The sequence below is a fragment of the Macrosteles quadrilineatus genome, unplaced genomic scaffold (genome assembly GCF_028750875.1).
Source record: "Macrosteles quadrilineatus isolate MER2022 unplaced genomic scaffold, UCM_ALF_1.0 Scaffold_1__1_contigs__length_201487025, whole genome shotgun sequence".
Classification (NCBI taxonomy): domain Eukaryota; kingdom Metazoa; phylum Arthropoda; class Insecta; order Hemiptera; family Cicadellidae; genus Macrosteles; species Macrosteles quadrilineatus.
The window spans coordinates 132,369,816-132,386,509 of record NW_026542594.1 but is presented as its reverse complement, the minus strand read 5'-3'; the positions used below and the strand labels follow the sequence as shown (position 1 = coordinate 132,386,509).

The 16,694-nt window shown below is 35.8% G+C and overlaps 1 protein-coding gene across 5 annotated transcripts in view; it reads left to right on the top strand.

Moving 5' to 3' along the window:
* LOC128985163 (regulator of G-protein signaling loco) overlaps positions 1-16,694 on the top strand; it is a 123,350-nt gene that overhangs the window by 9,407 nt on the left and 97,249 nt on the right. For all 5 annotated transcript variants that reach the window (XM_054404576.1, XM_054404569.1, XM_054404561.1 and 2 more), the window contains exon 2: positions 1,057-2,169. In XM_054404576.1, the coding sequence (XP_054260551.1) occupies positions 1,057-2,169 (1,113 nt within the window). The remainder of the gene's footprint in view (positions 1-1,056; positions 2,170-16,694) is intronic.

Genomic DNA, 16,694 nt, shown 5'->3' with positions numbered 1-16,694 from the left:
TTGTATTCGTTACGTTTTGGGTTTAACACACCATCGTGATCAAGTCGACTTAGCCTAAGTCCATTGGTTTAACCAGAGTGAAAATATAAAATCTAGTAAAACTGATTTTAAAAACTAGTATTTTACACCCTGGCAGTAGTTAACTCGGTTTACTTTATATCTATTGCAATATAAGACTTACAATTTTACTTGAAGTATCACGCGAGCTAACTAATGCTTCACCAATAACGATGTCGGGACGTGACTAACTCGAACTTATCGTGGTAGTTGCTGGTGAGGAAATAACTTTCTTGTTTCTTACTTGCCGTCTGAGGGTTCCCCGGTTCATCCCTCTCGCTCCCCTCTCTAGCAAAGTAGGGGGCTCAGCTGATCCGGAACGTCTGCTGTTTCTTAACCCGAAAAAAGCTAGCCGGCCGCCGTCGTCTGCAGCCGCCAACACTCGAGCTTGTTGTTGTTGTTGACTGTAGGTTATGTTGTGTTTGTTTCACACGACAATGAGTTTTAACTTCAAGTAGTCAGTTTATATTACTCACTCCGCATTTCCTCACGTCTTTGAAACGGATTATTGGCCTAAGGCCATGATCTGCAGGTTTACTAAGTGTAGAAAGTTTCTTCGAAGTACCAAGCCGGGTTGAGCCCTAGCTTGCGAAACACATAGCTGGTGAGTCAATAAGCTATAAAACACTGTATAAGGTTCATATCACGCTCATACAGTATTAATAACTCTCATTCTACACTTATTTATCACCAAACACAACAGTGTATCATGCCTATACCTAAGTGATGATGTTATAACTAAGGTTAGCCTTCTAACCTATAACCTTAGTTAGGACTGGTAGGCTATGCCTAGGGATAGGCTAGACCAACAAATAGGCCAGTTTGACCCCCCCTCAAAATAGGCACGTTACAACTTCTATAAGGAACCTAAATACTTTTTCTACATTTAAAGACATGCCGGTGATAAGTTTGAATTATATCATGATTTTTTACCAACATATTTTAAAGTCTGTATCATCCCTAAACATAACTGTACACTTGCATTTATATTTGTTGCAGATTGTACGTGGTTGCATTAAGCGTCTTAGAGCAGAGAAACGCAGCCATACTGCTGTTCTGATGTCTATATACAACCAAAGTCTTAAACTCACCAACAGTTCTGGCCAAGTATTAGCAGTGTACCCTGCTGATAGAGTGACATTTTGTGGTGCAAGCTCAGAAGAAGACAGAAGATATTTTGGTATAGTTACAACTTCAGCTGATGAAGATCCTTCTAATTCTTGCCACGTATTTGCTGTTGATACACGCTCCCATGCTGAACACTTACAACGAGCACAATCTTTTAAAATAGAGTGTAATATCGAGCACGCTACAGGACAATGTAGGGAGTTTCCACAAAACTGTGACCCAATTATAACTCCCATCAGAATGTACTATGAAGCTGGTGGGATGAGACAGAACGAAGTCGATGAACCAGTCATGGCAAACTCTCCTCAACCCAGTAATGACAGCACAACAACCACTAGTAACAGTGATTCTGGAATAGGATTTCGTGATGATTGTGGGAATCAGTCTGATAGAATTTTGGTTGTAGACGTTCAAAATCAGAGATTACACATTCAACAAATTGACGATTCTGATCAGCCAACTCACCGAGTCAGCACCGTCCAGTGTACCCAGAGACTCACTGTTAGAGCCATGCCTGATCCCGTGGTACCTAGTGGTCATAGAAGTCAATCTCCTTTGAGCACAAGCTCCGATAGTCCAGAGGGCATAAATGAGAATATGAGCTTTAGTAGTGGTGCAGCAAAGAGTCCTGATGTCACCATGCAATCAGCGGAGTGTAACAAAAGTAATGCTTCGGAAAAGTCCAATAGCATGGTATTTAATGGTGTAGAGATCAATGGTAATAGATCAGCTGATGACATGAGTTTAGGAAGTGCTCGAAGTCAAGATGCTTTGTTAATGTCTTACAAACTCAGTCCTAAAGTGTTTAATGTACCTCACATGCAAGCTCCTCCAATGTCACATAGCCTTGAAGACCTAAAGGTTACAGAACAAACGCGGGACCAAAATGCATCTAGCTTAAACCGGAGCCAATGGGGCAGCTTGCAAGAACTAAGAAGCTTTGTATCTGACTGTTTTGAGAGTTCAACTGCCGTTCAAAATCTGGTGAGTTTCTTTTGTAATATTCTGTAAATATATATATTTTTGTTATTGTCAGTAATATCACATGTTTGAACATTATATCTTCAATTTCATTTGTAGCAAATTGCAAATACTAGAATGTAGCATTTTAAGTTGTCTATGGCAAAATGCTAAAAATGCTACCGCAGTTTAAACCCTGAGGCATTCTTTACAATGCTTATGCTTAGCAATTGCTCGAATTCGAGCAACAGGGACATTAGTATATTTATATATATAATACGCTAAGCCGATTTTTGTAAACAGAACTCCTCCCACATTTTTGGACCGATTTTGATGATTAAAATGTCAAAACAATTGCCCTGATCTGTAGTTTTGCAAAGTGTGTTTTGTTTTTTGATATCTTTATTAGTTTGGGCAGGATCTTCCATCAAAGTTGGGTTTTCTTCCATAAGATTAACATGGGGGAATCTAAATGTTTAATTGGAAACTTCGTCTCCACTAATTTGAGAGAACGGCTGGGCGTAGAAACTTGGTAAAGGTTTCCAAAGAAAGGTCTTGGTCTGTAGATGAGTTATCAAAAGATAAACGAAGTAAATTAGCTGAGGGCTCTGCCTCAGAAGCCTTTAAAGATCCCTCGACAGCTTTGTTTACATTTTGGCCATATAATACTTTTTAATGAAACAGCTGTTAATTTTTAAATTGTGTTTTAAACAACGCACATTTATTGGGAGTAACTGAGTTGTCCAGAAGAAGTATTTGCAATGTTATTTTCTGATTTTAAAATTGATTTTCTTCTGTATTATGTAATATTTTGCAATACTGTATAACGTTTCATTACGAAATCAGAGGAAATTCCTTTTATCACAGAACTCTTACAATAATTTCTTATCGAACTATCTAATATCTGTTGTACGGGTTGTTGTCTGCCTTTTTCACCACTTTTGCCTATATTTGATCATATTATTCTACAGATCATCATAGGTTCATGAGATTATTGTCATACATGTTTTCAATCATTGGAAAAATAGTCGAATGTGTAATGCAATACAAAATAATACAAGTGCAGAAGGGCACGTTGTCCATTTTAGCCGTGTCCATATTATGTTAAATTAATAGTAGTTTACAGCAACTGGATAAAACTTTTTACAATATTTATGTAGAAATATGTCCACGATTTAGAAAGTCATTAAGCTATAAATCTGCAATTTACTACAGACTTTTCAGAGAGGTTGCTATAAAGTATTCATTCATCATAGTGAACACATAATATATATATGTGTACAAATAAGAATTTGAACTCTTAGAGAGCCTTTTAATGTTATTAGAATAACGAAATGGGTTTTACATGTTTACTAGCGCTACTCAGCAACAAAAACCGTTTAATTTTTCTCTAAAATATATATTCTTAAAGTGCACTGAGCAGCAGCCTAAAAAATACTATGTAACTTACCCATATAGTTACAAAATGCCTGAACTCGCATTGTAACATTTATAATTTGGCGTATATTTCTCCAGCAGATTATTTATCTGCAGAAGAAGTTTATTGTGCTCTTATCATGTCTAATAACATCCAAAGACAGAAACCTTGCCTAAAATGGTACCTATCTAGAGAAATTATTTGCAGTAGGCCTATCCTATATTACGGACCGCGGCCCACTGGGTTGTTAACATGATTGAAAATAACACATTTCGGCTTTAAAAAAGGCATAAAGAGTAAATACTATTTAAGCAGCTACTTAAAGTACATTCCACTTAACCTAACTTTCCGTAGATGAATTAGCGTAAGCCTTGAGAGTAACCGTCGATTTTGACGGGTTTCACCTAGTATATATATAATACGCTAAGCCGATTTTTGTGAACAGAACTCCTCCCTCATTTTTGGACCGATTTTGATGATTTAAGCGTCAAAAGAATGGCCCTGATCAACAAAAAAGTTAAGTAGTTTTGCGAAGTGTTTTTATTTTTTTGAAATCTTTAAGTTGGGTTTTGTCCCATAAGATTAACATGGGGGAATCTAAATATTTAATTAACTTTGTCTCCACTAATTTAAGAGAACAACTGGGCGTAGAAACTTGGTAGAGGTGTCCAAAGAAAGGTCTTGGTCTGTAGATGAGTTAGGTATCAAAAGAAAAACAAAGTAAATTTTCTTAGGGCTCTGCCCCAGAAGCCTTTTTTAAAAGATCCCTCCACGGATTTGTATTTATTGGACGAAGTGATGTTAATTTTCGTTGTAGACTAGTTGCTGGTTGGCTATCGGCAAACCAAAGACATGGTGTTCTTTCTGCGTGTTGGTTTTGGTTATCTTTGAGTGAGACAGCAGTAAACTATATGTCGAGTGCATATTCCTTGTGATGTTCGATATAGTGAATCCAACATTCTTGAAGTGTGGAATTGGTGTATATTGAGGTTTTGGAGGAACTGTTGTTAGTTAGAGTTAGAGTTTTATTAAATTCCAGTCAATATTTGGGACTGGAATTGGTTTTCTTCCCAATTATTATTCTCCAAAACTTCATTTTATACACTTTATACATAATTTCACACTTTAGAAAGTGTTTTTAAGCTGGGGTCTGGGTCATAAATTTGTACCACCTCTGTCTTGACCATTATTTGAAATTACATATGTAGTAAAGACAGATTCAGGGATATGACAGTCTCCCCCACTAATTAAGAACAATCTTTTTCAACTGGTAGTCTCTAAATCTTGAGGGCATGTGACGCTCACGCTGTGGTCTGGCGTTGGTATTCTCAGCTTGCTCTTGATGTGGTATGACATTCTCAGCTTGAGCTCTTTCTGGAGATTGTACTTCTGGTTGCCTTGGTTCTGGAGCTGCAACTGGATCTGGATTCCTATATATTTCTGGTCGTCTTGGAGTTCTGGGAACATCAAACGACTGTGTTGGTCCAAATGTAACAGTTCTCGTTTTTGTCCTCTGTACCAGAGTTGGGCATAGTTGATTGATGTGCCTCTTCAGGATTCTATCAGATGAGTCGAGAACTACGAGATAGTGTCTTTTCCCAAGCTTCTTCTTTACCAAACTGCCATGTGTGCTTATTATTGATAAACAATCGAACCTTTCCCCTCTCCCCCACTTTTAGAATACGTGCAGGTGGTGAAGACTGGGTAGTTGAAGGTTGAGGTCTGTAAGGAAAGATGGCATTCAGTCTTTTAAAAATGTCAGGAGTCTGGATTCTTTTTAATTGAGAAATTTGAGTGCTTTGATGTGTGTTGTCATTCAATTTGTTCAGTTGAATTCCTAGTGCTCTTATCCATTGACTTCCCAAGAGTGCTTCATGTCCTGTTGGGACAATGTGGAGTTCCTCTTTGATGTATCTTCCACGGTAAGAAACGTTTATTTTCACTTTTCCTTCAGGTTGGATAATATCATCACCTGAGTAAGTTTTGAAAGCAATGTTAGTTGATTCTATTGGAATGTTCAATTTGAGTTTGTCTAAATCATTTTTGGCTATAAGTGAGAATTTTGCTCCTGTGTCTACTTTGAATCGTTGTGGTTTACCATTGAGATTTACTGTGATCATGTATTTGTCTGAGTCATTATTTACTTCAAACAAATCTTCTAGCTTCAGGCTTGAATTGACATTAGTTACTTTATTGAGTACGTAATCAGGATATGTCAATGTAGAATCCGTAGGAGAACAGCACTGGATGCAGTTGGCTGCACTGGGAGAAATGATTTTCTTCTGTTCTGCTATAAGGGTCGAAATGCACACTTTAGTTATGTGTCCTTGCTTGTTACATTTGTTGCACTTGAGCTTAGATTTGTCGGTGCGACACTCGGATGCTTGGTGATTGTCTTTTCCACACCTGAAGCAAAGATTACCAATTCCAAGAGATTTCAGATCTGGACGTGTTTTAAAACGTAAGGAGTGACACTGTTGCTGTCTGGAAGGTTGATTACCAGTTTAGAATTGAGATTGCTTAGATTTATGTGAAACTTTATTCACATCGTCAGACATATTGAAAATGGCATTACTTGAATGTGAATGTTTAGACAGTTCCCTGGATTCAATTTTTGATGCTTCGAGGACGATTGCTCTGGTAAGGATTCCTTCAAAAGTAGTTTCAGTTGACTGTAGAATTTGTTGTCGTAGCCAGTCATCTTGCAAACCCCGAATAAACTGGGCTCTCAGGAAAACTTTGGCAATTGAAACTGTCTGGTCACATGAACACTTGACAGAAAATTCACACTCAGCAATGTCACTTTGTAAGGAAGCCACGAATTCTGTTATTGGTTGGTGTTCTTTTTGAAATACATTAAGAAAATAGTGCTGAGATACTACAACGTTCTTCTTAGGAATCAATAACTGCTTGAATGCTGTGATAAACTCAGTGCCGGATTTACCACTGGCCGCAAGCAAAAGGGGGCCGCAGCGGCAGCGGTAAAAAAAAAAAAATTATAAGTGCTACGATGTCACACAGAGCGCAAAAGGAGCGGTTAAAATTGTTTTTATAAAATTATGTTTTTCTTAAGCGCTACGAAGTCACACAGATCAACGACGTAGTGATGTATATGTGTGTATGGTCAACGGTACTACCTTTACGTAGTTCGTAGTTGTCGGCGTCAGTCAGTGTGACTGCGTCGTTGGCCCGTCGGATGTAGAGAGATAGTCACTTCCTTTCCCACGAAAACGAGGAATTCGCGAAAACGGAAGCGGCCCCTCCATATCCATATTCATTCTTTTTATTACTCAGTTTGTCTTATACTTTGCTAGTGACAAGTACAGTTTTTCTTGCTGGTAATTTATTATTGTGTTTTATACGATTTCTGAATGATGGATAGTTAAGTTTAAATATGTTGTAAACAATTATTGTGAATTGTAATTGTGGATTCGGTGAACTATTTCACAGTGAGCTATGGACTAACAGGTAACATTTTTTGCTCTTATATTGAATGACAACAATAAAAACATTCATAGGGCTAGTGGAGCCTATAAACGCAAATTGAAAAAACTTAAAGAAGAACAAAGTTTAAAATTGTTAAAAACTAATTCTAAAATAGAAAGTTTTTTTAAAAGTACGCCAGGGAATAGCAGTCAGAATAATCCAAATTGAATATATGTTACTGATGTTCAAATCCCCTATACTTCTGCTGCCAAAGAAGACACCACAACCGTTTTGACAGTATCAAGCGATCAAAATGAATCTATAAATCCAGCTTCCAGTCCTGAATCGGCCCTGCCTCTAACTCAAACCACCTTAAATATTCTAGATCCTAGTTCATGGGGCAGTTTGTCTGATGATACAACAGACTTTGTTATAAGAAATCTCCCCAAACACTTAGTAGAGATTAAAGATTGTGATTTTTCTAAATCCAAACGTCAATATCCTGACAAAGTGAGGACATTAAAAGAACACATGTTTTTTTGTCGTTTGCCAAACGGCGAAATTAAGAAAAGAGAGTGGCTTATGTACTCCAATACTACCGGCTGCCTGTATTGTGTCAGTGTCCCTTGCAAATTATTCCACTCTAATATTGAAAGTTCTTTTTGCAAGGGATTCAATGACTGGAAGAATTCTAATCGACTTAAAGAACACGAGAAAAGTGCGGAACATAGGTTGAATACAAAAACTTTTGTCTTACGAGGCAATGTTTTAGGAAAAATTGATTCGGCACTGCATAAAGTCTACCTTAAGGAAGTCGAGTATTGGCATCGAGTACTACAACGAGTAGTAGATGTTACCAAGTTTCTCGGCACCCATGGCCTAGCTTTTCGAGGGAGCAAAGAAATATTTGGTTTTCTAGGAAACGGCAATTTTATGGGAGCATTAGAGCTGGTCGCAGAGTATGATGATTTTTTAAAAACCCACATTGAAAACAAAGGAAATCCAGGATCTGGCAATGTAAGCTTTCTTTCTAAAACTATATGTAACCAATTCATTGATTTGATGTACAAAAGGGTAGTTTCTGTTATTGTAGATGAGTTGAAGAAAAGTAAATACTATTCGCTCAGTGTTGATTCCACACCAGACATCACTCATTCAGACCAGTTGACAGTGATCCTACGTTATGTTTTAAGTGATGGATTGCCCGTGGGAAGATTTGTTGCTTTCATTAAACTCCAAGGTCATACTGGAGCACACATGGCGGAAGTTATTTTAAATACCCTGTCAGAGTTGGATGTTCCAATATGCGATATGAGAGGCCAGTCATATGATAATGCCTCGAATATGTCAGGCAAATACAAAGGTTTGCAAGCTCTAATAAAAGAACGTAACAATTTAGCTGAGTACGTTCCATGCTCCGCTCATTCATTAAATCTAGTAGGCACACATGCGGCTGATTGTTGTTTGGCAGTTACAAAACTATTCATGTTCATTCAAGAATTTTACGTTTTCATGAGTGCATCTACTTCAAGATGGGCAGTATTAGAAACAATTGTCAAAAATAGCAGTAGCGATAAGAAACTCCTTCCAAAAAGGGTTAACGTGACAAGATGGGCTGCCAAATGGCATGCTGTGAAAGCCCTTTTGCTCAACTATTGGAGCTACTACGATGCTATAAAACAACTATCTGATGATACGGGGGAAACAAATGTGAGCCGAGCTGAAGCTAAAGGAATCAGCAAACAATTTCTGAAGCTTGAGAATGCTATTTTATTAAACATGTGGTACGATATTTTAGAACGTTTTGACAAGAGTAGCAAAACATTGCAAAACCCTGCTACAGACTTGAATTTGACCTGCAACATATATAAATCTCTAAAAGAGTACGTATTGAGCCTGAGAGACAACTTTGAATCATTCGAAAAAGAGGAAAAGAGTTGTCTAAAAATTATGTCTACATCTTGATGATGTTGAAATAAAAAGACGCCCTAAAAGGAAAGCTCTCTCTATTGACGATAAAGAAGATGGGCCCCACCTCAATTTTGATGGCAAGGCAGACTTAAAGATCAACACATTCAATGTTGTAATTGACAGGCTGTATTCAGAACTGAATAAAAGATCCGAAGTTTATTTCAATCTCAATGAAGAATTCGGATTTTTAAACAACTTATCGTCAATTTTGAATGAGGACATCAGGGGAAAAGCTTCAATTTTGGCCAAAAAGTATCACACTGACATAGATGATGACTTTGCAGAAGAATGTGTGCAGTTTAAAAATTTTGTTGGAGGTATGTTTGATGACGGAAGAGAACCCCATGATAACAAGACTAACAAGCATTCGAGAAATCCATTTTTGGATTATCTGCAACTCATTCGTGAAAAACAGTTGACAACACTTTTTCCAAATCTGGACACAGCTCTGCGCATCATACTATGCATGATGACATCTAATGCATCAGGAGAACGACCATTTAGCGTCTTAAAAAGAATCAAGAACTTCTTGAGGAACTCAATTTCTGACGATGAATCTAGATTGTCTAGTTTAGCTAGTTTTGTTGCAAATGCTGAACTTTTTAAATCCTTAGACTTTAAAGATTTGATTAAAGATTTTTCAGCCAAAAAAGCTAGAAAGGTTAGTGTTTAGTATGAGATTTATCATACCATACGTATGGAACTTGACATTTATGTTATGAGAATTTGACATTGAACTAAGTAGAAGTTAGTTTGTTGTGTTATCATTCCTTATCATAATTTACTTTTTACGTGCTGAAGCCTATTACAGTTCAAATGATTTTGATTTTACTCTTAATGTCTGTCCAGTTAAATATTTGTTTGGTCTTTTGGTGTCATCTATACATTTTTTCCTAAATGAAACAAGCGCTATTTCGTTTCAACAATTGAGCTTTAACACTAATATTTAAATATGTGTTTAAATCAAAGATATGTGGCATTACTATTCATTTATGTTACGCGTTTTACGTTTTAAGATTAAAAAAAACTGTATGTATTAAAATTATTATTGTATTATTTATTGTAAAAAATATGCTTTGTGCTTCAATTCCATAATCATTAGGTTAAAGAAAACAACGTACAGTAATTGCTAGCGCCAATCAATGTTTAAATTTTTTTTATTTTTATCTTCAAGGAATTAATACTACTACATTATTTAAGAGATTTTAATCTATATCTATAAAAGAGGAACTATGTATGTGTGTGTGTGTGTATGTATATACGTTATGGATTCCGAAACCGCTCGACAGATTGTAATGAAACTTTCAGGCATTATTAAGCATCTTTCAAGGATGGTTCGAGTGAAGTTTGGTGCAGATCTATCAAAAGGGCTCTGCCCCAGAGGGTTTTAAGTGGGCCAATGTCAGACTTTTTGATCTACAATGTTTACAAATAAATATAATTTAAAAGCAGATGTTTACTTTTACCAACTGTTTTGTAGGTTTGAATAATTACAACATTCTGTATTAGCATTAGCCATGATTTGAAATAGTGCCACAGTGTTTCTACAGAGTGCAGCACAGAAAACTATTTTACTTTTGAATAAGTCCAAATGTATTAAACCCCAATCGCAGCACACCTGTGCACTTAACAACGTTTAAATTCTCCAATGTTAAATATTAAAACATAAAAACCTTTATAAAAGTACTGTATTATAAACAATAAAAGGGATGATTTTTTAAAATTTATGACAACAGCTAATTTGCAATCAAAAGGTGAGTGAGCGTAGCGAACGAACATCAACCTGGAGGCGAGTAAGCGTAGCGAACGAGCTAACCTGAAAACAAGTGAGCGCAGCGAACGATTTCCAACCTGAAGGTGAGTGAGCGTAGCGAACGAACTTCAACCAGGACATGATTGAGCCATGCGAATACTTATGAAGTTAAGCGGGGCAAAGCCCGCGGGTACAGCTAGTACAAAATAATTGGATTTTAAAATTCAATTTGCATTTTTATTTTAATTGCTATTCTTTGTAATGTAAATTTAAATAATTAAAAATACGTTATGTATTTTTGTGAAAAAAAAGTTTTAATTCTATAATTGCTAGGTTAAAGAATACAATGTAATTGCTAGCATTCATCTATGTTGCATAATTCGTATGTTTATGTATGTATATGTTTACGATATCATATCCGTACTACTAAGAGATTTATATAAATAAAGAGATTGTACAGTTCATTTTCAATAATTTTAATCGTTATGTTTATACGATTTGATAGTAAAAAATGTTTTGTTATATACTATTGTGAAGAATATGCTTTGTGCTTTTAGTTCCATAATTATTGTTATATTAAGGAAGGTTAAAGAATACAATTTTATTTTCCAATAGGAATTTTATGTTTATCTTTTGATGCTACTCACTTGTTAATGAGATTGAAATAAATAAGAGATTGCACAATTCATTTTGAATTTTTGACTCGTCATTGCCGACCGGTCCTTCACGATACTTTTATTAGTGTTGCTTCCGTGTAAGCCTCAGTTCACTTAACATAAGTTAAATTTTAATTTGACATAGCACTTATTTGCCAGTTTATACTAAAATTATTGTTTAATCCTATTTGAAATGGCCGAAACGGGCAATTTTTAAATGCTATAAACATAAACAATTAACACTATAACACTTAGTGTTTTCTTAATTTTTATAATTCGTAAAAATGCGTTTATTATTGGAGAATAGGCAACAGTAATGTTTATTAAATATTATTTTTAAATATGTGAGTGTGTGTTTTAGGGCGTTCACGAAAAAGTGACACTGAAGTATAGTTGGATAGTAGAAGTAGAAGAGGTTCGCGAGTGAACAGCAAATAATAATTAGCCTCTCTCACTAGGTTGGTAAGACCAAGAACTATAGTAGGCCTATGTGGGATGTTCCACCTATGAAGGGGGGCCTCATGAGGTTTTTGGCCTAGGGCCGCTAGTAACCTAAATCCAGCACTGGATGAACTCATCATAGTTGAGACTTTACAATAATTGTTTCTCGGGGTCTAGAAAAGAATCAAGATTGTTATAGTGATCACTGCCGATAGAGATGCACAGTAGCTGTCCAATCTTAGTCGAGTCCGTTAGACCTTTCATGGTGTAATAGTTTTCAAAACGTTCTAGATAACATGTAAATTTTTCTTTCTTTGGATCATAGTTTTCAAAATGAGCCACATTTGAGTAGTTGACCCGAGGTATCTCAGTCTGTTGATCATTCTTTTTTCAGACAGTTTCTAGTACTTCTTTAATAAATTTGTTCTGGTTTTCTTGCTGTTGTCTTTGTTGTTCTTGAAATATTGTAAGGAATTGATTGAACCAATCTTCATTCATTTTGAACACAAAATAATTTGAGCACAACTTCTGAAAAATTTTGTAATCTTACATGTAATAATTATGTTTTTCCCTCGTCGCCAAATAATTGTTGTGACTCAAACGGGTGGCCTGGTAATATTAATCCTATACTCTAATACGAGCAATGCTTGCTTGTATGTATGTATGCTTGCTTGCTTGCAGAAAGATCTCGAAAACGGCTCCGACTATTTTCTTCAAATCTTGTAAATAGTTTATTTTTGGCCTAAAAACGAGTTTTCTGCAGTTAGAACTGCCAACAAAAATCTAATTACGTGGAAAAATGAAACTGAAAGTCACATTTTTTTATAACATTAGTCTTATGGGTTGCTAAGTAACCATGTTGGTTATATTGAATAACAAGGAAAAAGTAAACAAAAGACTTGAAGTTGTAGCATGTGTTCATAATAAGCCAACTACCCACAGTATACTAGCAAATTACAAATACAGTACAAAAGGAAAAACATCACTTAATAATATTAATACTGAGCAAAGATTATACTGAAGATTACTTGATACATTGTAGTCAAGGGTAACAGTGTGAAGTCTGGGATCTGTTTATTATATGACGATTAGATTAAGGTATCTGCAATCCTAAAATGCTATGGAAAGGGAAGGAAACAGGTCCGCGACGTAGGAAGTGGTGAAGGAAGTAGTAAAGGCAATCATAAAATGCTATGGGAATAGAGGGAAACAGGTCCGTGACGTATGAAGTGGTGAAGGAAGTAGTCAAGGCGAGCTGTCTGGAGCGTGGGAACTGTTTATGATGAGTAAATTAAGGTAAACGATATTTATTGAATAACTAAAATGTGAACTGCCTTGTATAATAATTTGTAAAAGACCAACTAACTTGAAGAATGTAAAAGTGTAAACGTAAACGATAAACATCTGTCTTGACCATTATTTGAGATGACATATGTAGTAAAGACAGATTCGGGGATATGACACCTATAGTCCAGTGCAATTAGCTCTAAAATGGCCAAATTTGGGAAATCCAAAAAAAAAGATGAAACCTGTTGGAAATCATTTTTTAAAGTCTCCTGAACCCACAGAAGAAAGTCCCAGAAAATCCCATGGGGACTTTTCCGCAATTTTGAAAAATAAGTCGGCCATGTTGGATTTATGCAAACGTTTACGGAAGTGGGTGTTACTAATGAACTAATTGACTTAAAAACCTCCTGTTTCCATAACAATTTCTTGTAAACTCCAGGCTAAATATTAAATATAAAAATACCCCTGCCGCAACAAACCTGCAGACTAAGCGAATTTACATTTGCCTGAATTGATTTTAAATTAAATCTATTTATAACATTATGTTTAACGAGTACCTAAGTTTGCTGCTACAGGGAGCCTAATAAAATGTGTTTTAGTAAAATATTAGTAGCCTAATATAAAATACATAAATTTGCCATGTTTGATTAATATACCGAAAAAGAATTCCCTAGTTTTAAAATTTATTTGGTTATTGTACAATATACAAATTACAATGACTGATACATTAAATGAAAGTTAATGAAATACAAGTTTTTTACACTAGTACACCTCGATATGCGAACCTTTTGTAGCCCTGCAGATATCCTTACTAATTTTTATCATTATTTCTTTAATTTTCTTATCATTTAGGTACTACCGAAACTTTGCTCAAGGTCAAACAGGTGTACAAAACTTATATATATTCACTTATTATTACAAAGACGTACAAGTATACTCTACAGCACCAAAGAAATACTACTCATCAATTTAAACTAAAAAAACTAATACTATCGTGAGGTGTTTTCAAAACTAGGGAGTTATTTTTCAGAGACCCTGTATTTCTATTAACAAGCAAACTACAAAATTTTACAATATTCTCCATAACAATAACATGGGAATTTTAAATTTTTTAAATTTTCTCCATAACTATTTACTGTACAAAAACATTTTAGGATACTAAATTATTTGTTTTTTAAGCCCTTTAAAATGCCCTAGAGGGAAATTGAGAAATTTTGAGTTTTGAGGGTCAAAATTGAGAAAAACTAATTTTTACCCCATTTTGTCAAAATCGGACAAACTTACTCAAGCTATCGTGTTCACGGACTTATGTTTGTATATATATAGGAACAGTTTTTTTGGCCTCTAGGAACATCAAAATAATAAAAAATTATATCGGTCCCGGCTCCTGGTCTCACCGTGCCACCTACGGTAATAGCTACTTCCCAATAAGGAAATTCGCAAAAAATGGGTTTCTTTATTTTTTTATACTTTTCTTTACTAATTTAAAACTTATTTATTTTGACATATTGTAACTAACAATTAGCATTTTTCACCAAGTATCCTTTTGGTTTGCTGTTATAAGGAAAATTGTTAATAAAAATTGTAGAGACAAATCTAACAACACCATATATTTTTAGAAAGAATTGTTCCCCAGCTGCTGCAATATCGTCTTGAGGAGAATTATCTTCATTGAATTTAATGTCGGATTCCCGATGTCCTGCATCGTCTTGGAGTTTCTTCTACACTTCTTTCTTTCCTTAACTGTGTACATCATAGGTTGTATCGCAACCTGTGAATGTGTGTAGTGTAGCAGGAAAGGAAAATGTTGTAATTTGCCTAAACCGTCTAGCAGTTTACTAATATTAAAAATGTGGTCAGGTTTGTTTCCTTTGGCAGGAATGAGCATGAATACGTTGCATCTAGCGAGAGTAATCAACAATACAAGAAGGTCTGAGTACCAAAGTCTTAGTTGGGACAATATGCAGAGCTGTTGAAACAATGAGTGTTTGCGTTAGATGTAGCTTGTGGGACCTGGCATCCCGCGGTTATGAGGTGTACAATTAATAGTGCAATGAATCTTGATTTGTTGGTGAGGTTAGCAAGGAACTCTTTTTGAAATGTTGGAATTACTAAATCATCCTCTACAATCATGTCAACAGAAGCAAACGATCCTGTTCTTCTTAAATGTTCAGAGTGTTTGGTGCTCAATTCCTCATATCCTTTAAAAATAATATTGCATTGGCCATATTTTCTCCTTACAAATTCGACATATTGGTTTCACACCGATCTGTATGTGCCGTGGCGAACCCATATAATGTGTTGTATTAGGTAGGCTCCATTGATTGTTTAATACGCGCCATCAGAAACTTTGTCTTTGGATGGTCCATACTGTTTAAGCTGTGTAACTAAAGCATTAGTACCCTTTCTAATTGAAACTTCATCAAAGAGTGATGGTGGTCGTAGTGACAGTTCGTACTGAAGGAGTGATGTGAGTTCCTAGTCACTTCGTAGTACCTACACAAACGATCCTATGGAATAACTGATTTATGGTTGACTGCAATTTCTTTTTCGTGTACTTTAATCAGTTTTGTCATGTGATCCAATATTTTTACAGAGTCTTTCCTGTGAAGTGTGACTGAACTAAATTTCTTTCCAATCGTTTTCTGTATTGATGACATGCCAACTTCTTCAGCTTGGTCGCAGTTGATAGCATTATCAGCCACTACCCGGCCCAGAAGATATTGAAGCCATCAGAGGCGATGCTCGCTGAAATGGGTTGTGAAGGCGAAGCCACTCGACCAAGATGTGAATATCATGCTGATTACGACTTCGACGTGAGTCCCATAAATTGACATGCTGATCCGATGTCGCACAGTAAACTCAACTAAATATCTCAGTTTGCTCGGTTATATGAGAAGTGTTGAGGCGAGGTGTCAACCCATCGAGCAATTGAGCCCTCTACCAGTCGTTAGTCGTCCAACGGTTTTCATAGCGCGCATCAGAATTTGTTCTGTCGCCATGTCACTCCATATTCCTGACCAGAACTTTTTTTACGTCTAATCATCTACATACATACATACATCTAATCTAGTAACCAAGCATGAACCTCCCACACTCATCATTTGGTAAAGTTTCCCTAAGCCGAAGCATACTCTGGGGATATATGTAAACAATGTTAATTAACAATATAGAGTTGTTATATGTTAGGTATATGTTGTAATGTTGCATATTTGATCATGTGAAATTAATTGCAGATTTTTATGTCTGTAAAGGTTAAGTCTGTTTAAAGTTTCCCTAGGAATTACTGATAAACATGCCAATTTAATTAGGTAAATCAGACTAAAATATTGTTTGGATGAAATAATAAACTATGTAAAAAGCTATCTGTTGTATTTTTAAATATATTTTCAAGATGGGTAGTGTTAAGATATAAAACAACAAAGAACTGGCAGAAGTATTGGCGGCTATGACGAAAACGGCTGGGGGCCGGGCCGCCGAGCGAAAATGTATCGAACGCTTCTAAAGGTTTTTGAGTCGGATAGTTCAAATATTTAGGTTAACCTTTTTAGTGTATTTGAAAGAAGATTTTCTGCTCTTCAATTCCTATTAACAGTTT